This window comes from Pogona vitticeps, chromosome 1 (assembly GCF_051106095.1).
Source record: "Pogona vitticeps strain Pit_001003342236 chromosome 1, PviZW2.1, whole genome shotgun sequence".
NCBI classification, from domain to species: Eukaryota; Metazoa; Chordata; class Lepidosauria; order Squamata; family Agamidae; genus Pogona; species Pogona vitticeps.
In genome coordinates, this window is record NC_135783.1 from 295877084 (window position 1) to 295897342 (window position 20259).

Here is a 20259-nt window from a genome sequence, read left to right on the forward strand (position 1 = left end):
AAATATAAATACCCCCATCACTAGTTGGCAATCTAGCAGCCACATGGATCTCTCAGGTTGAGCTATTTGTTTTGAGAGGTATTTTGAATGGCATGGTTTCCCCAAGCCTATCTGCTGAGTGTAAGGTAGTCTGGAAACCTATGGAAAAAAACACATTTGACTTTTAGAATGTACAAGGATCTCTTACCTCCAAAGCTTCTCGTCGCTTCTGGGTCAGAGCTCCAAGGTTATCCCACTGGTCACATATTTTTTGGCACCTGGCATTGACACTTGGTGAATCGTAATAATCCAACTCGCTGGAAAACACAAGTGAGAAACGGGGGTGGGGGAATTGACAAGACTAATAAAACACGGGTTTTGATGCTTTCACAAGATCATAAAAATAGGTTTTCTGGCCAGCCGGAACCCAGAGACAGCAGACTTTCCCTTCCAATGTGCATCCACTCTCACTGTTCCTTGGTCCACACTCACTTTCCACACATCAAGCTCCCAACTCACCTAAACAGACGTTGAAATATGCCTAATCCCTTTTACAGCTGTCCAAACTAAACTTTAACATCCTGAGATAGGAAATTCCACAACTTAAAAACAACAGTGTGGGAAGCAGTCTTTTCTTCTGTCCTGACTCTCGTGCCCATTCAGCTTCATAAAGTCAGGACAAATTCCAGTATCACAAGAGGTGAAGAATACTTCTACCCACTTTCTCCACACTCAGCACACATTTATCAACCTCTGCCCTTAACCACCTATTCTTGGTAAATAAGATCTCTTATTTGGTTATGTAGACAAATTGTTGCACACCAGATCTATCAACTGTTATCAGATTTTTGAAAGGTCACAAGCCTAAAGATCCTTTGTCTCTATTTGCTTTACCCCACTATTTTTCTGCTTGGTTCTCAAGATTTCATTCTAAACAAGAGTTCTTCTTTTAATTCTTAGGTCTTAGTCACAGCTTCTGAAAATTCCCTCGACTCATTCTCTGCCCCAAAGCGAAGTCCATGCCCTGTGAGGAAGCCATACTTGAGCTCTTGTGCAATGGCTGCAATCTGTTCCACGCGGTCCTGATGAGCAGCAAGGTCACTTTCGAAAGCCTCATGTTTCTTTAACAGGGCCTTGATCTCGGATAAGGTAGCAGTTTCATAGTCCTTCTGCTGCAACATTGCTTCTTTACCTGTACAGGGCATCAAGAGGCAGGCGAGTGAGCCGAAGGTCAAAGGTGAGTGGCCTATACAGATTATCCATAGTTTGGAAGAAACCTCTTAAGGGTAACATCATTATTTGTTCCTCTCTTTTTAGAAGTAATGACATGCTGAATAACTTTGAATAATGTTAACATTAGTGAGCTTTGATGGTGTTTATTCATTATTTCAAAGCATAAATTTTGCGAGTCATTTGGGGAAATTTGTAGGTACTTTGAATTTTAAAGTGATTTTTTAAAAAAGTAATACATTTTTAAAAAGTGATATATCACACATCAGTTTTCAAGAAATGAGTAATGGCAACACACTGCTGATGAAGGCAACACTGCAGCAATAAATTTCAGAAATAAAATTCCCCATCAAAGGTCCCGAGCCCCCTGTGGGATCCCTCAGTTTACTGACCTAAGAAAGATGGAAGGCTGAGTCAAACTTTGAGCCAGCTACCTGAGCCTGTTGGAACTGAACTCAGGTTGGAACTGAACTCAGCAGAGGCTTAATTGCAGTACTGTAGTTTTAACCCCTGTCCCATGAGGCTCTTACTGCAAACCACCCAGAAATCTGTTAGTAGAACCTCTCACGGGCAATGAAATATGCAGAATGTACCAATTTGCTGACATCAATAAGTAAAAAAAAATCCGCTTCTTATCATAAATTTGTTAATTAAGCACTGGTTTTTTTAAATCACAAAAACGTGCTGACAAGACATATTTGTAAACCACGCCACATTACCATCTGTCCAGGATTCATGAATGGAAGCTTTTTGCCGGAACTTCTCAGCCAGGTGATCCAGACGTTCTAATCTTCGAATCTCATTCAAAAGCCACTCCTCATAGCCCTTCTCAGCCTGTTCCAGGCCACCCCATGCATTATTTATGTCCTATGGAAAACAAAACAGAATCATAACGCAATCAAGCAACGGCAGAAGAATTCCAAAGAAATAAAACATTCCAAAATGTTGTCCTCTAATCATATTTGCAAACAGGTTTCTGATCAGCTTGCACTAATGAGCAGAGGATCACACCAGAAAGAGTTGTGGAAAGCCATTTCAAATATGCAAATAATCTCAGAGAAAGAGTGGGAAACATTTGGAATTTTGAGCGACAAACTCCAATAATATTTTACTATTGATCATGCTGGCTTTTGAGAGGTTAAATCCAAAATTTTGGAGGCTTCAGCGTTCCCCACCCTTGCGCTAGAGCAGTGGTTCTTAACCTTTGTTACTCAAGTGATTCTGAACTGCAACTCCCAGAAACCCCAGCCAGCAGAGCTGATGGTGAAGGCTTCTGGGAGTTGCAGTCTGAGTAACAAAGGTTAAGAACCAGTGCGCTAGAGGACAATGGCAAATCAATACAAAGTGGAAGCAAGCCATAAGATCACTGGAAAGCAAGGTAGAAAATAAATCTATAGGACACTCCTATTTGGCTCCTGCTTATGATAAAAGATGGGTACTAATCCAAAAGTGTCAATTAGCGCTGGAGAGTCTGCAATCTGGACCATGTGTGGGTTGTTGAGCCTGACAAGATTGTTAGGTGACCAAAAGTGAACTTTCCGCACCAGAACTAGAGACAGTGCATCTCAAAACCCAGATACAAAACTAAGCGTAGCCAGAAAAATCTGAGTCAGAGCGCAGATGATCAGGACAAAATGCTCCAGCACTGGTCTGAAGACTTCCCTTCTGAAGGCTAAAATATTCCTGCAGGGAGATTGTTTTGTATCTTCCCTGCTTCCCTAGAGTTTGGTCCCAGTCTGAGAATGAAGGATGTGCACTCTGACAAGGTCAATATGTCTCCTGCAGAGCATGGAAATTTTTCCTTTTTTGGACTGAAATTCCCATAATCTCCATGGGCATGCTGGCTGGAAGAGACTGGGAGCTGACTTGAAAAAAGCAATTTTCCCAACATTTGGTCTCCTACTGTCTTTGGAACCAGAGTGAGCGAGAGAGAGCTCAGGAGGGGTTCTTATAGGGATGGGGGACCCCATCATCTCAACAGCTGAGAGGGACAAGTCAGGTAAGGAGAGCTCCCCAGGACCCCTGGCCCTGCCTTCACCCTGGCCTCGGTTTCCCTCAATGTCCATCTGTATTCCTCCCCACTTCCCTTCCATCCTTTTTCTTTCCTTCTTCAGTTCAAAACTACAGGTTCCCAAACGTATTCGATATCCATGGAAGTACTACTCAGGCCGGGCTCCTCCCCCCTCCCTTCTCCTCCCTTCACCCAAAGAACTGTATTGAGGGAGCTGCGACCCAGTGGCCAGTAAGTTAAAGGAGCTGCGAGTCAAAAAGATTTGGAAGCCACTGTTCTATACTGATTGATTCCACACACACACCGAAACCATTTTCCCTTCAGAAGGCATGAAGGCTGGTCTATTGCTTAGTCGCAACTTGGTCTGCAAGGTATTGAAGTTGATTTCCAGCTGGCACTTTTCTTGAACTTTAGGAGGTTTGTGAAGGCGGCGATAATCTCGGAAATCCTCTAGTTTCTGCTGCATGGCTTGCATGGTGTTCTCGGGAGTTCGATTCTCAAGCCAAGGGATCGTGCGCCGGATCCACTCCAGCAGCTAGGAATGACAAGGAGTTAAAAAATAGGAATGGTGATGAGTTTTGGAATGTAGCTTTGTTGCCATTCAATATGACCACAGTTTAGGTATTTTTAGGCAAAAACATCTGCATTTTAACCTCTTGACAACCTTGTCTATTCATACTTGAAATTGCTTTTGCTGGGAAGGTTTTGCAATACGTATGCAGAGACATGGTTTAATAGATGATGTCTATGGCTCTGTATTTGTAGCGATACACAGCCATATGCAAATATAAGAGTTTGCATCTCTTATTTTTTATTCTGGTAAGCGTGTAATGCACATATATTTTCACATATATATATATAAACGATCTAAATAAGGGCTTACTTGGAATCCCAGGTGAAATAGATGCATAATTCAGTTTTTTACTTTCATTAATTTGAGGAGTATTTTAATATCGCATTTTGAATTAACTTATTTTACTCAGTCTTTGATGTCAGGCTAGTTCTAAAGACTGTCTTCCACAAGGCACATCACTTCCTACCCACATTAGTTTTGTGTTTGGGATGCTTTGGTATCACAAAAAGAACCTCCTTTTTTTTTTAAAAAAAGCAACTACAGGTTTTCCCTTGTGATTTCTCCAGTTAAATTGCACTTAATTTTCAAAGGGTTTTTTTGCCCCCTTATATTTCTACTATTTGTAAACTCTTTCTTACAAGACATTTTAAGCTATCAGTTAAGTCTTCCTTCCTTGCAACATGTGTGACAAATTTCCATAAATAATTTCCATAAATCAACTTGTGCTCCTCATCTATTGGTGTTGGTTCTTAACATTTGTTGTCGTTTTAAAAAGCAAACTACTAGGAGACTTGGAAAGCACTTTACTTGTACTACCTGCTGCAGAAATGAAATGAAATTACTATGTTTTTTTATTTAAAATCTTTCTACCCTGCCTTTCTCTTTCAAAAGGACTCAAGATAGCTTAAATCATTAAAATACAGTATTTAATACTAAAGCAACATCAAAACAAATTCAAAGCAGCAGGGTATGACAATCCATTAAAAAACTCAAGCAACACCAAAATACTTTCAAAATAGTAAGGTAACACAATCCATTTAAAACCCCATTCAGGCAGACCAGTCTCTCATGTAGCTAGCTTGCCTGAAGAGAAAGGTCTTTGTCTGCTTTTGGAAGGACAGCAAAGATGGGGCCAGTCTGGCCTCCAATGGGAGGGAGTTCCAAAATCTTGAAGCAGTAACAGAGAAGACACTCTCTCGTGTATAATCTCATGATGACTGGGCACATCATGAGAAAACAATACCCATTGGAAAAGACAATTATGCTGAGAAAATCTGAAGGTAACAGGAAAAGTGGAAGACGGATGGCCATGATTAAAAAAGGCACAGCCTAGATACACAGGAGCTGAGCAGGGCTATTAATCACATGACCTTTCAGAGGTCATTTATTCATAGGGTTGTCTGAAGTCAAAAGCGACTTGACAGTACACAGTAAGACACCCTCCTCCAATATAAGCGGAAACACCACTGAATACTTTAAAGTATCTGTTGCTTTTCCTTGGCAGGATTGTTTGTTTGTTTGTCTATTTTGTATACTGCCCCATTCATCTGATGCACTATTCTGGGTGGGTCACAAATAATAAAATGAAACAAGCAATAACAGAGAAACAGTGAATTGAAACAATAAGAGTAAAAGTAAAAACATCAAGTTCCAGAACAATGAGAAGTACATAGATTCTACACAATGAATAGCTATCACTTTCTACCTAGCACTGTCAAGACATTGAAAGCAGGACTACCTACATCACTAGCCAACTTCTCATAGTCTTCCATTAGTTGTTCATTCTCTTGATTGACAGCCAGCACCTTGCAGATACGATTGGCTGCTGTTTCCGCCTGTCAGAAAACAGAAAGACAAATATACATGAATATAATTGTCTTATTTGGATGTTCAATTTAGCTTCATGCTCTTTGCCTTCTAGAAAAAAACTCTTTATCTAAGAGAACATTACTATTCTACCGGGAAATTTCTCTCCACACCACTAAAATTTAGAAATGATTTGCTACCACAGCATTTCTTGCTTTTCACCATCACATCCTGTGAGGTTCAACTGGAATGTTTTCCCAGTCTTGAACAACTACATGCCCATTCCTGTTTTAAATCTATTAACCCCTGTCCTGTATTTATGTCAACTCTGTATATGTGCCAATATCTATAGCTACAAGCTGGTAACATATTGAAATGATTCACATCAACGGACAGTATGAGCTAGCAAACATAAGGGAGGAAAGGTGGCAAATACAAATTCAGATATTCTCTAAGACCACCCTCCCTTTGTTTCCATGTCTCCTACCTTTGATTGACTGCTGTAAAACCCTAACTCCATTTGTCTTTAGAAACTTACATTTTCTATTTTACTTTAAATGTTCTATCATTTCCTTGGTATAATGTGTAATTATTCTGCACCAAAAGAAATCAGACCATAGGAAAACCATGGCATAATCTATATGCTGTTGAAATCTATTTCATATGTTTCAACAGCCATTAACCAAAAATACTTCAACTGGGAAATATATCCTGAATCCAACTGTCAGTTCCAACTAGAGTAGACCTACTAAAAATAGCATTTACATAAATATTCACTCCCCATTTAATAAGTGATTTAATGGCTAGAAATCTACAGTTGCTTGTGTTAAGTTTGCATGATCTGCTGTGGCTAACTTAAGCTAATTGACAAGGTGTTGGGATGTGTCTCAGTTGTGTGTCTGATCACACCCCCAACTGCTCAGTTGAGATGAAGTCCAGCACCATGACACTTGCACAAATGCTATGACAATTAGCCACAGCATTTACACAAACCCCATCTGAACACCAGCAGGGTGTTGGCCAATGGATCTACTCTAGGTAGGACTAACAACTAGCGATAGGGACAAACTGCTAGTTTAGTGGTCCGTGCTGGTTCCTTTAGTGGCTGAACTAGTGGTGTTCAGCACTTCAAAGCCCCACCTCCTTTGGCAAGTGCCCATTCAGGGGCAGCACCTGGCGAGGCAGAAAAGCCAGGTCTCTGCCTCTAAGTGGGCAGCTGTCTGAGGAAGTGGAGTTTTGAAGCAGTGAACTGTTGTGCATCAATGATGTACTTTGTCAGCAATAGTTAAAAAGAAATGGAACGTTTCATCTCCTCTGTCCATTTCGCATGATGGAGATGCCTAAGTGACTTAGGCGAAGGAGAAGACAGGAGATGCATTTTTTCTTTCCCCTTAAAAGGAAAGAAGATGGGTCTGAACAAATTGCTTGAGGTGCAGTGTGGTTGATCCTTGCATGTGGATGCATGGATTGCCTCAAATGGCATATCACCTCTCAAAGCAATCCTGTTTAGTACAATCTAAATCAGTGGTTCCTATCTTGGGTCCCCAGATGTTCTTGGACTACAACTCCCAGAAATCTTGACTAATATAGCTAATGGTGAAGACTTCCGGAGGTTTTAGTCCAAGAACATCTGGGGACCCAAAGTTGGTAACCATTGATCTACACCAACCAATATAGGTCAGGATAATTATACCATCTAGTAGCACCACTTGTGCCAGATAAGCATGTATGGGACTATTGCTTAACTGGAAGTAGCTGTAGCTGACCTATGTTGAACATGGAAGTGCAAATCAGAGTCTGCAGGGAAATGGCTGGGGAAAAAAATCCCTTAGCAATCACATGTCCTTTGCTTCAAGGGGTGTAGAACCTTCAGTTGTCCAGATGTTGATCAACTACCACCCTTTTGTATGCTCTGGCCTGATGGGCAGTTCAGCCACACACAGAGGGCCACAGAGACCCCTGTCCTGCTTTACTTATAGTGGGACATATATGTAGCAATACATCTTGGCAGCTTGGCTGAAGAGATCTTCTCAGGGAAGTAATTTCACTGAATACAAAGACATCAGCTACTGGTTACTTTCAGTTTAAAACCTTGATTCCCACTTAGATTTCACTGGTTCACCAATCATTAGCAACAAATCTCTGGTCCAACGCCTATGCAAGGCACCTCATTCTCCATGTTGCCTCTCCAAGATGAATGAAGCCGTCTACTTGCCAATCCAGACATTAGCGGCAGGGCTTAGAAAGGATATTTTTGAGGGGCTACAATTCCTAGTATTCCCCCAGCTGCCAAAAAGGGTATCTGAGAGATTTTATGAGTTACAGTATATGCTAGAAAAAAAATGAAACTGCAATTCAGAATCCAAAGGGAATTAGATATCAATGGCTGGAAAAAAAATCCCTTTCCAAGAACATTCCAAGCTCTGAGCTAGTGTATGTGGAGAAGAGTTCTTTAGTAGGTGCCTTGCCACTTTCCAGTGTTTTCTTCTTGGAGCAGAAATCCAACTTTCTTTCAAAAGTGTTCCAAGACTTCTTTAAATTCTTCTCAATTGCCTGCCTTTGAGTTGGGCCTTTTCAGGCTATCGCCAATGTTCTCACTTAGGCACCTAGCAGTGAGGTGGGATAAAAGTATATATAGAACAAATACAACATATTTACTTTTTAAATACTGTACATCAGAACAGCTCATCTAAAGAGAAGGGACAGGTTTCTTAAATCCAGAGCACAGAAAAGTTACTTTTTTGAACTGCAGTTCTCAGAATACACCAGCCAGCATGGCCAGTGGGAGTTACAGTAGAGAAAATTAGGAGTTATAATAGGGGGAAAAAATCCAAACTTAAAGTTTTTTGACAGAATCCAGAGGCAGGAGCTTTTCAAATATGATAGCACTTTTCAAATATTTGAAAGCCTGTCATACAGAGGAGGGGCAAGATCTGTTCTTGATTATCCCAGAGTGCAGGATATGCAACAATGGGCTCAAGTTAATGGAAGCCAGATTTTGGTTGAATATCAGGAAAAACTTCCTAACTGTTAGAGCAGTACAACCCTAACCCTAACCCTAACTAGTTACCTTGCGAGTTAGTGAGTGCTCCAACACTGGAGGCATTCAAGAAAAACTTAGATAATCACCTGGCAGATATCCTTTGAGTTGTATTCCTGCATTGAGCAGGGATTTGGACTTGATGGCCTTGTAGGCCCCTTCCAACTTTTCTATTATTCTATGATCTCCATAATCTGAATGTTCATATTTGTGACAAAAGATGGGTCCAGAAGAGATAAACAAGACATATATACATATATACTTTTTGTTTTTGTTTAAGAATGAGTGTACTCTGTGTATAAAAATAATGAAAAGTTATTATTTCTTCTACAGGAAAGCTAAAATCCGCAGCCTGCTTATGTTAGGGAAATTAAAGTAACGTACCTTTGCTCTCTCTGTTTATTTCATATACTTTACTTAAAACTACCAATCAAATAACCAGGCATTGATGCTCCATTTCCTGGCCACTGTAAATCTTAGCTTCTGAGCTTGTACAGAATTCAGAAATAAGGTCAGCTTGTGTGAGAAGTATATGCAAGTTTCCAAATTCCACAGACTTGTGGATATAAACAGCATTGTATTATGCACATTTACTCAGAAATAACATGTATTTACTTCCAAATATCTGTGCACTGGATAGCACAATAAGATGTGCTTCAAGTTGGAAGGAGCTGAAAACGGAAACAAATTCTTGCGGTTCTGTGAATTTATTTTGGGAGATTTTAGTTTCCTTAGCTATGAAAAGCAACCCGACACTACCTGCTGATTTAATTATTTTAACTGTACAATTATAATGCAGAGAGAAAAGGTCTGTTATTTAGCCACTACCTGACATCATTTAAGGTATTTGTATTACTATGATTCTCTTAAGAATTTTGCATGTTAACATTTTGTCCTGTTTTACAATGTATTTTAATTTGCATGTTTGTGAGCCATCCAGAATGTCTGTTACAGGGTGGCTATAGAAACAGAAGGGTAAGGTCACATTCTCTCACAGAGACACATCATGTTCTCCGGGAGTCTTACTTACAGCACCATGGTCAGTCTTTTCACCCTCACAGAGAGTCAGTCTGTCTTTTTACCCTCATAGATTAGTGAGAGGATTCTGACAGACTAACCAAACCAAATCAAAGCTTAAATCAGAAGGCTAGTCAGAAAATATTTTCAGCAATCCATTTCCCCAATGTATTATTATAAAGCATATTATTAAACCCATTTAGTAATTTTAAAAAACCCATTCATGCAGTTTAGTCTTATGAAAGTTAGAAGGAGTTGTAGGGGCAGGGGAAGCAAACTGGCCAAAGCAAGTATATGTGTAGAAATGCACAAAAAGACACACACACACACACAAATTATATGAAGGAAAAACAGCCAGGCACATACATATCATTGCAGGCTGGGCCCCCTGTACCTTTAAAGGCTCAGTATAAGAGAATGAAAGAAGCAGAAAGTTGATCATGTGACCTCCCCTTCAGGGCTGGTAGCAGTAATGAGAAATCTGAATGAGAAATGGAGCGACATCACAGTAAGTCACCTTGTCAAGAAAGAGGGTAGAGCCTGAAAGAGATGGGTTGCCTTCCAAGGCCTAAGCTAAAATGCATCTTGGCTAATCATTTGACATGAACCTCAAATTTGGAGCCTGTATCTATCAACAGCCAACTAACAAGCTTTGGGAGAGCTATGAAGGGGAAAGGACCTATACCCTGTCCTTTGGGTCATAAGACATAGCTCATAAGATTAGCTGGCTGACAACACACTTACTTTTTTTTTAAAAAAAATCTTCCTTTAAAATCAGCTTTGGGCTGAAGCCTTAATAGCTGATTCTTCACTCTTTCTTCAGTTACTTTGTTCAATGGCAAGCATTATTTCAGAAAATGTGTGTCTAGTTATCAGCTCTCTATATAGACTACCATGTTTTCTGGATGGAATGACTAATTTCAACAATCAAGATCACACAATCATTCAATAAAATGAATATGAAATTATTATTCTGGCTGAATACAAATTTACATAACTGATCTATATCAGTTCTATTTGCCAGGTGTTATTCAACATCAGTTTCATTTCAACTTTTTCGGTGGGGAGTGAGCTACTGAAAGACTGATTTACTTTTGCAAAGAAAAGAAAGAACTGAATTCAACTATTCAGTTGTTAATGTGATGAATGCAAAATGTCTTTATCTGCTCAAAATATTGGTCTGGGCTCTGGAAAAGTAGCAATAAAACACAGCTAGCTCTGCATTCTGCTAAACTTTGTATTCTTTCCTGAGGAGGACCATCTGTCAATTTCTTCCCCTATACCAGGGCTAGATGTTTACAGCAGCATGGTCCCGAAACTGTGCAACTGGTGCTCTAATTTGTGTTTTATCAGTCGTTTCATGGCTACAACTACTCTGCCTATTGTAACAAGCAACCAGGATGGAACAAAACTGTTGAATCCCACTCTAGAATAAAATACACCCATGAACTGTGATACTGTCTATAGACACTCAGGGCAAAGTTTTAGGCTTGCAAGCTGTTACGAGGTCCTTTGAACGTTTTAGTGTTCCTCTTATATACGAATTATAGCGTTTTCATACTATAAGGTCTGCTGTCACTGTCCAAAAAACAAAATGTGCCATTCAATACTGAATGTGTTTTAAAATATAATATGGAGAATAAGGTGTAATTTATAGATTCAAGAACTAACACATGTTGGCAACATACAGACTGGACCTCAATGTGAAAAAATTCACTTCCATTTGAGTTTAGCTTACATTTATACTGGCTCTTGGAAACCCCCTAAATCTGATATTAAATGGATTAAATAAAAATATGTTATTATAATCTGACTGATTAATGAGAAGATAAGGTAAATGCTATCTTCCAAGAAATCTGGCGACTGGCATAGTGAGGAACAGAATATATGAATTACCTATATAACTACCATCCCAGTAGACCTGAACTATCCAATGTGAAGCCATAGAAGCTTGGACTAAGGAATGCTTCTCCCTTGACATCTTATACTCAGGTATAAGTTAAACACTTATCTGATGGAGATGGGTCTGCTTTAAAAACAAAGGATAAATTATTATAATTTACACCCTTATGCCAGTACTGGGTGGCACAATAATTGTGTTTCCACAACAGAATGCAAACCGTTATTCACAATCAACAGAAGGCAAGAACTGTTTTATACCCAAGTATGACATGTCAAAGAAGCAGCAGCTTTAGAATATGGAGGAACCATGTGACAGATAATACAATGGATTTTTTAGAAGTCTGTAAGGATTGGAAACATCACAAATGGTAAGAGAAAAGGAAACAGTAGAATTAACAGAGGAGGGGGAACATCAATGAATGGGGACAAGGAGAAGCAACATCGGGCCAGAAATGAGTGAAGAGTTGTAGGCAGAAAGTACTGTAATAAAAATCTGGCATCAGGGATGGATATTTTGGAAAGGGGTACTACAGCCTTCCCAAACTGATGCTTTTAAGATGTATGAGTCCACCACCCCCAATCTGCAGTCACCATGGGAACAATGAGAGCTATAATCCAACAATGAGAGCTATAATCCAAGCTCACCAGGCTGGATAGGACACACTTTGGTCTCAAAAGTAATCTCTCAGTTTAGTAGCTAACCAGTATGGAGGAAAACGTAGCATTTTCTGGAAGAGACCTTCAGAGATCTCATATTCAGAGAGCATCTGGTGAAGCAGAAGTGGAATTAAAAAAATTTTCAAACCGGCCTGTAGACACATGAACTGACTCCACTAATACTAAAGCAGCAGCACTGGAGGTATTTTGCGATTCATTGTGGTGTAAATGCTGAATAGCAGTTTTCAATGTCTAAACAGAAAAAAAACAGCTGCTCAGGAATTAATACGTAAGACTGTTGGCATACTGTCAGCAACACCTGAATCCTCATGCTTTGTAACAGAAAAGTACTTCAACAAGTGCTATGAGGACCAAACAACACATGATGCTCAGCAGGAAAAATCCAGTGTGTGCTCATGGGGGCCGGGAGATCTTAAGCCTTGCCCCATCACAATATTTTCTGCAAAACTTCCCTGAGCTATTTTCTCCTTTAAAAAAGTAGGAGTAATTTTATTTATGAAATACTGTTTTTCTCTCCTCATGGAATGGCAGAGGGAAAAGAACATATTTCAGAAAAAATAATAAAGGTAATGAAGGGGTTTAAAGCTTAACACTCCTCCCAGATCTATGACACTGACCTTTTGAATTCAGAAAAGAGTCTTCCTGGCAACTTTTTGGAAAACTCTGGGGAAGAACTATTGCAATTAAACATCATGTATCACTTGAGTGATATCTAGTACTATTGTATTTATTGCCACTGCCAAAAACTGATGTAGAACTAGTTTCTTTATATACTAAAAGGCAGCAGTGGACTAGCACTGAACCAGTCATTTAAAAATGGGCAGTCGCAAAGGACTCTACGAGATGTTTAAAATTGTGAAGCTAACAGGGCACTATCCAGTATGGGGGCATCACATCTTTCAACTGAATACTGAGAAGAATGTTGACCTAAGCCAGTGTGATCCCAGTTTGACAATTCCAAGGTAAGAATTTTAGGGGAGGGGGAAGCTGAGATCTATAATAGTGAAAGAAAACCACAGAATCCTTAACCAACACTAAAAGCCTGAGAAGTTTGTTATACCTCCATTTGAAAGCCAGGAGTGAATTTCACACCTCTAGTGATCTAAGATAATTTCCTCTCTAAATGTATGGGCATGAAACAGAAGGAGGAAGAGGGGATTTTGTTAGGAGTAAAGTCTCACCTTCTGCGCACCTGAGAAGGCGTGGTAGTAACATGAAACATAGGTCATAATGGCCTTCTCATCCGGCCTTAGCGTGCCTATAATATCTGTGCAAAGAAGGAGAAGAGGTTGAAAGGATAAAGTAAGAAGCAGCACACAGAATAAAATAAAACAGTCATGGGTGGTAAGAGAGGGGGAAGACTTCCCAGCATGCATTGCAGGACAGGCCAAACAGATTTCCATGCGGAGAGCTGGGAATTCAGATCAGAACGTGATCAGCAGGGTTGGCTTTGTGGACTCCAATGACACCCATCATCACCATCTGCTTCCAGCTTCGGTTTCTAAGCAAATCCCCCCGGAATCATTATGGGGGGTGGGGTGGAGTGGTTTGACACAATTCCACAGTCAGTAGACTTGAGCCACTTGCAAAGAAGGACAAAGCTAGCAAAACTTGAGAATGTACAGGAGGGATTTGCAAAGTTGCATGTTCCCCAATAGCGAAATTCTTTACCACTGAAAGGTAGCATGTCAGGAAAATGTATTCTAACAGGGAATGGCCATCCCAGCAAAAATATTCACTTATATCCTATCTAGCTAGTCTGATGTGATTATAGCCGATGGCCACACAGGTGGTGGCATAAAAGGCATGTAGCCCCATGAGCCATATATTCCAGGTAAACTCAGTTGGCCCACTCATCAGAAGTACAGTGGGGGTTGAAACTTTTGGCCTCTGGCTTTTCAGCCAGGCAGTCCAGCCCACTGAGGCATATCAGTTCCATTTAATCATACAACAGGCTTGATGGGCAGGTTTCAGTTTTCAACAGTCTTCTTTTCATTAGAACTCCTGGGGCCAAATGATAGACTACAAAGCCTACTTATGTTTCCATTTGGGCAAGAAGGCAGGACAGAAATCAAAAGAATAAATGCCTAATTCTTAGATATCAAGGAGAGTTAGATCCATCAATTTGCAATTTTCAAAATGGCAACTTCCTGTTTGGAACTTTTACATTATTAGGAGGGGAAATTAGAATCTACATCTACTACTGTATGGTATTCAGATCTTATTTCTGAAGATTACACACTTCTGCAATGTAAGGAGACCCAGTTATCTTACAGGTTTCATAAGAACCCGTTGCAGCTGATCTCAAAGCAATTCAGCTAATTCCTACTTCAACAGATGAGAACAAGACTCCCAATGCCCTTCATGTGATCCACAGAACCTAGAAGAATGGTTTGATTCTCTGTCTCTGACTGCAAGACTGTGCTCAATCAATTTGCATTCCCAGCCTGTTATCTATCTAAGGGTGCCACTCTTAAGCCAACAAGCCAACACTGCCAAAAATAATAATAAAGATGCCTGTAGCTAGAGAGGAGAGAAAGAAAGAAAAAAGGTTTGGACATTAGCAAGAGGACCAGGTGCGCTGTGTGGAGGGAGCTTGGAATCCTGCGATACCTTCTGGGCTCCTGAGAAGGCGTGGTAGAAGCTAGAAACATAGGTCATGATGGCCTTCTCGTCAGGGCGGGCTGTTCCAACAATGTCTGTCAAAGAAAACCTGAAGTTAAAGAGCATGTCAACTGATAGGAAGCGAGCAAAGAGAGGTACTGGGGACACCAGGTATGGGTGAGTCTTGAATAGGAACATTAGCACGTAGACATTCCCTACAATGATATTGGTGGGATTTTCTCAGCAGAAGATTTTTCCCTGTAAAGGGCAATTTTTCCTGGCTCTTCTTGGAAATTGTGAAAAATTCTGAAGGAGCTGTATGTCTCCCAGATTAAAAAGATGGCCGATGAGCTACCACTCTGCGGCTGGACTCAACATAGACCACTGCTTCCATTTCCCTAGCACTTTGTCCATCATTTTGAAGGGTCCAATTTATTTTTATTTTAGCAACAGAGAAGCAGATGCTCACCATCTCTCAAGCGCAGGCCATGCAATGTTTTTCTTGCTTTTATGATGAAGATGGTGGTGGTAGTGGTGGTGGTAATGATTAAAAACAACAGCTGCCAGGGCACAGAAGGAGAAATAAATTTCCATATTACTAACCACCTGTTTCTGTGAACTTTCTTGGGATTCAAAATAATCTCAATACCCTTCAATATATCTCTTTGCTTGCAAGCATGGAGGGCAAGAAGTTATCTTAGTCAAAGAGCTTGGGCTTTTTGTGGACCTCAAATGCTACTTGTCAGGGGTGGTGAGGCAGACTAGCTGCATCAAGAACAACTGTTTAACATGATTAAACAACCCCAAAAGTGGATGGATTGGCAGTCAGATCTAGCAAAGTATGTCCTTCACTCTTAGCCACAGGCAAAAACCAATCAAAAAAAGATGTTAAAGAACAGGGCCTGCTCAGAAGCCATCCATCAGCCAATTGTTCCCTCACAGAAAGGACCATGGCAGAAAATTCAGACACAAAATTATCTTTCAAAAACAGGAAAAAGAAGAAAGCCATGCGGTCTTTGTATTTTAAACAAAACAAAAACAAGCTTTTGAGGCCAGGAGGCCCTTCATTAATCTGGGCTAAATTCAAAGGTGTGCTTCCGTCTCTCGGCTGAAATCCAGTTACATAAAGTTATGCTGGATAAGCACAATGATAGCTGCAGCTGTATTTTCTTTATTTCTTTTTTTAAAAGTTTCCTATACACCCAATCAGGTTCTAAGGTTCCCTCAGGATCCCTCTGATCCTGGGAAAGCTTTGGGGACAAAGGGCAGGGGGTCTTAAATGAAAACTGCTTCCCAGAATCAGGAATAGCACTTTTCAGACATTTAGGCCTCTTTCCAGGATCTTGCTGTCCCCAAAGAATTCCCCGGGACCTCAGGGATCCTGTGGGAGTCCAAGACCCTTGGGGAACAGGGACAGGGGAAAAAATTGTTAACAAAATACGACCACGGTTGATGACATAATCAGGCTTAAATGGCCTAACTTTACATTACTGGATCTCAGCCAATAATTTCAGCAGTCGAACAAAGTTATCATCCAACCTTGGTTTTAAAACATTATTGGTCCATGTGTCAGTGCCCAGTTTTCAAAATGCCAAGGTGACAACCTAGCGAAAAGAGATATTTGACACAAGGATCCAGGAATCTTGCTTCCAAGATCAAAAGATTATGATGAACCAATCTTAGATCACCTTACTTGATTTGACTTACAACTACAGTGGATCAGGAAATAAAATGCCCAGAAAAACATAATTCATATGCAGGATGGAGGATTGGCTCTTGCCATCTTCTTTTCTTGCACACTGCAATTACCAAGGCATTTGCCCTTTGCTGAGAATTCAGCTTGTTTGTCCTAAGTGACAACCTAGTCAGAGACAAGTGTCCAGCTATGAACGGCTTTATGTCTGTGTTCTAAGCAAACTCACCATAACAAGCTTCACAGCAGGATTGAAAATACCAAAAACATCAAAAGCAAATGGAACACATCATGAGCACAACCCTGCCATTCTCTGGTCTTAGCCTCATTTGAAGATCTGGGGTGCTGTGTGCAGTCTAATTCATTATGGACAAAAGTTACCATGTCATCCTGGTAACCTCTGAATAGAATTGCGTGGGAGTCAGAAGTCAGGTTAGAAGGTCCCACACCCATGTTGCCTTTTCCATATGGTACAGAAAGAGAATTTTACATTATCTGTGCCTCTCATGTTATTTCTTTAATTGGATGTTACAAAGTTTATGTCAAAGTCAGTTAACAGAAAACCCTTCAGATAATGTATCAGGGCTTATGTCCTGACCAAGCACAGAGATTCTGGGTACAATGAATGTACAGGGAGAAGCATGCTACCTCTGCCCTCTCTGTTGCCATTTCTATAACACACTACATGTGAAGGGCAACTGGCAGAAGGAGTGAGCTTTGTATTGCTGTGGAGGCATCAAGAACTTTGGTTTTAGGGACCCTGGAATACAAAGGGTTGAAACTGCATGGAGCACCCCACAACTCAAAGAAGGTATCCCCTTCAGATCCCTCCATCCGCAGAGAGTAGCAGAAATGGTGACAGAGGAATGGAAAAAGGCAGGTGTGCTCCCCAGCCTTACAGACTTAAAATACCTTGAATTTTAATTCCTACATAGATCTTTAGATGTGTGACAAGGAGGGGACAAGGGATATTTGAAGGATCTAACAAGTATATAAGCAACATTTGTGCAATTTCTCTGAAGAAATCAAAATTGGATTATACTGTACCTTCTGCATCCAACATCTTTGGGATATCTAGGTACCTTTCAGCCACATCAAATGCTGTGTTCAAGTTAGTAAGAGGATCATCCTAGCAAAGAAATAGTCTGAAGTTAGCAAGAGGTAAATAACAGAAGAAAATTATTTATAAACAGCATTGTTTATACATAGTACTGTACTGGGATCTTAACAATTTGCAAATTGACCTGCAACTATTGACAGACCACAGGATGGCTCCACTAACCTTGCCTAACTGAGAACTACAGCAGTAATTTCACTTTCATCCTCCACAGAACTATTTACTTAATTGGCCTAGACAACAAGACAAAAGAAGCAGAAGAAAATTACAGTATGTTCCAATGAAAGTGAACATAGTTGTCATGCCCTCACTTGCCTTGCCTTAACAGACGGCATGGTATTGTGACCATACATACCTTCCTCATTTGGATTCTGAATTCATGAGGCAGTTGCTTAGGGGAGACATGAACATTTGTCCCTAACATAATCATTCCCAGCTTAGCTTCCAAACCGGAAGGTAGTGCTAATCTAGCTTTAGTGTTCCTCCATCAATGCAGTTCAATGAGAACTATGTACATTTCCAAGTGGCCTTTCTTTAAAAGGTGATGGGGAAAGGTATATATGTGAATTGGAGAAATGTGGGGAATAGTTTTGTATTTAATATTTGTAAAATGGTCGATTGTCTTTTCATTCTTTGGAAAAAATAAAAAAAATGTTTAAAAAAATTTCCAAGTGGCCTCTTTAGACCTCCTTCTGTGGGGACCTTGAACGGATGCTATCAATCTCCTTTTCGCTGGACACTGCTTATTTCCTGTACCACCCACGAACATGACAGCTGTACAACTGTCAGCTCACCCCTGGCTCAAAGAAGTCCTCTCTTGCTAATTCAAGCACGCCAGAGCCTTGGTTGCTTTGCTCCCCATTTATGTTTTCTTCCATTCTGCCTCTTCCTATGCAAAGGAAGATAGTGAATTATGTTACTACAGCTATGATGAGGTTGTTCTGATTGTTCAGAAATGTTAGTGTACATATACCAGTTCTGCTGACGTCAAAAATGAATGCTAGATTCTCTTACTGCTTCTTTTCTACCCAAGCATTAAAAATGCTGACTTGCAAAGACAGCTTTCCCTCCTAGCAATAAGTTCTACCTCTTCATTTCATAAAACGTTGCTATGGTAATTACTGCAATGTCACCAACAGTCACCTTTATAACATCAGCAAATCTGCTGAAGCCGAGTAGGAGGAATGAGTAAAAATCTGTTAACTATGTTTGTCAGAAATTCACCTACTAAAATGTATGGAGTTTAGAATAATCAGAATAATCAGGCCAGAACATTTCAGTCACAAAATTTGCTGTTCTTAGCGATGGAATGTTTCAAAGGTTAGAAGTGGAAACATCTAAAATTTCATCTAGCTTCCTTAATGGACAAGAAGATCCAAGGGGATGGCCTACCACTGATGCACATACATTTTACAATTTGGCCAGGACAATGGAAAAGAGTATTTGATGTTTCTTTTCCTACCAGCAAACTTCTTTTTCTTCTTTATGATTCTTATCTCTCACAATGATTTATATAACGCTTGATCTCATGGACTCAGGATAGCTTACCACTGTTTTCCTATACAGCAATTGTCTTTTCCCCACCAGGAGCTCAGTACAATAGTTTGAGGAACCACCGAAGCAAAACATGCCATTTCATACAAACCGAGAAAGACTGCATTATGTCCCACTAAGAATTCCAGGAAGACATTGCTAGGATAGCTAATGCACGGCATTGCTACTTTGTCCAGGGATGCCAAGCCCAATGTTCATTTAACTGAGAAGCTCAGTCAGAAAATATTTTCCACCATCTTCCAATCAGGCTACAGCAGTTTTCATCAATCTGAACTCGAGGCACAGTACTGCAGCCAATACTCTGCCGACAACCCAGGTTCAATCCCAGGTAGCCAGCTTGAGGTTGACTCAGCCTTCCATCCTCCAGAGGCTGGTAAATTGAGTACTCATCTCAGGAGTGGGCAGCAATGTCTAGCCTGCATAATTAAATTGTAAACTGCCCAGGGAATGCTTTAATAGCTATGGGGTGGTATGTAAGCAGCACACTTTTTTTGCTTTATTGTCTGACTTATGTTTCTTAAGATCCAGTAAATTTTTGGCTGGTCTGAAAAACCACCATCAAGGTCTAACTGCCAGAAACCCATGAAACCACTGCATCTGAGCTCTTTGGTGAGTAAATTTCACTCCTCCGTCTTACGGTCTGATTAGGTATTAAAACTGCTACATATGTTTTCCTCCTCCTAACCGAGACCATGAAAAAGTGGATAATTCCAAACAAAGAGGTACCTTTCGTAACTTTCCATAGTCAATGAGCTCTGGACGATGTCTATGAATCAAGGCACAGAAACCAAGGCCATCCTTCCAGCTGTGAGAGAAATGATAGGATACACTTAACTATATATATCATGTCACTTCCAGGTTTGAAGAAACATCCTACCTTGACTTTAATACAGGCCACAGGCCACAGAAAGTCAAAACCACAGCTGAATTTTCTTCCCATCTGCTAAGTGGACAGGGTGGGTGAGAGCATGTGAGCTGTACCTCAAGTCCAAGAAGGGCCTCTAGAAATAGCCCACCTGGTTTGAACAAAACATCTCTGCAGCAGAAGAAAGAA

At 40.4% G+C, this 20259-nt stretch overlaps 1 protein-coding gene across 9 annotated transcripts in view; it reads right to left on the reverse strand.

Moving 5' to 3' along the window:
• The window catches only part of ACTN1 (actinin alpha 1), a 97012-nt gene that overhangs the window by 14306 nt on the left and 62447 nt on the right, over positions 1–20259 (reverse strand). For 3 of the 9 annotated variants that reach the window (XM_020788468.3, XM_020788466.3, XM_078390534.1), the window contains exons 6-13: positions 19932–20010; positions 17582–17663; positions 13419–13504; positions 5537–5629; positions 3525–3755; positions 1929–2076; positions 1021–1171; positions 188–296 (exon numbers count right to left, since the gene is read on the reverse strand). In XM_020788468.3, the coding sequence (XP_020644127.2) occupies positions 188–296; positions 1021–1171; positions 1929–2076; positions 3525–3755; positions 5537–5629; positions 13419–13504; positions 17582–17663; positions 19932–20010 (979 nt within the window). Of the gene's footprint in view, positions 1–187; positions 297–1020; positions 1172–1928; positions 2077–3524; positions 3756–5536; positions 5630–10051; positions 10134–13418; positions 13505–14850; positions 14937–17581; positions 17664–19931; positions 20011–20259 lie in introns of those variants that run through there. The other 6 variants (XM_020788467.3, XM_020788465.3, XM_020788470.3 and 3 more) reach the window with 4 other exon arrangements.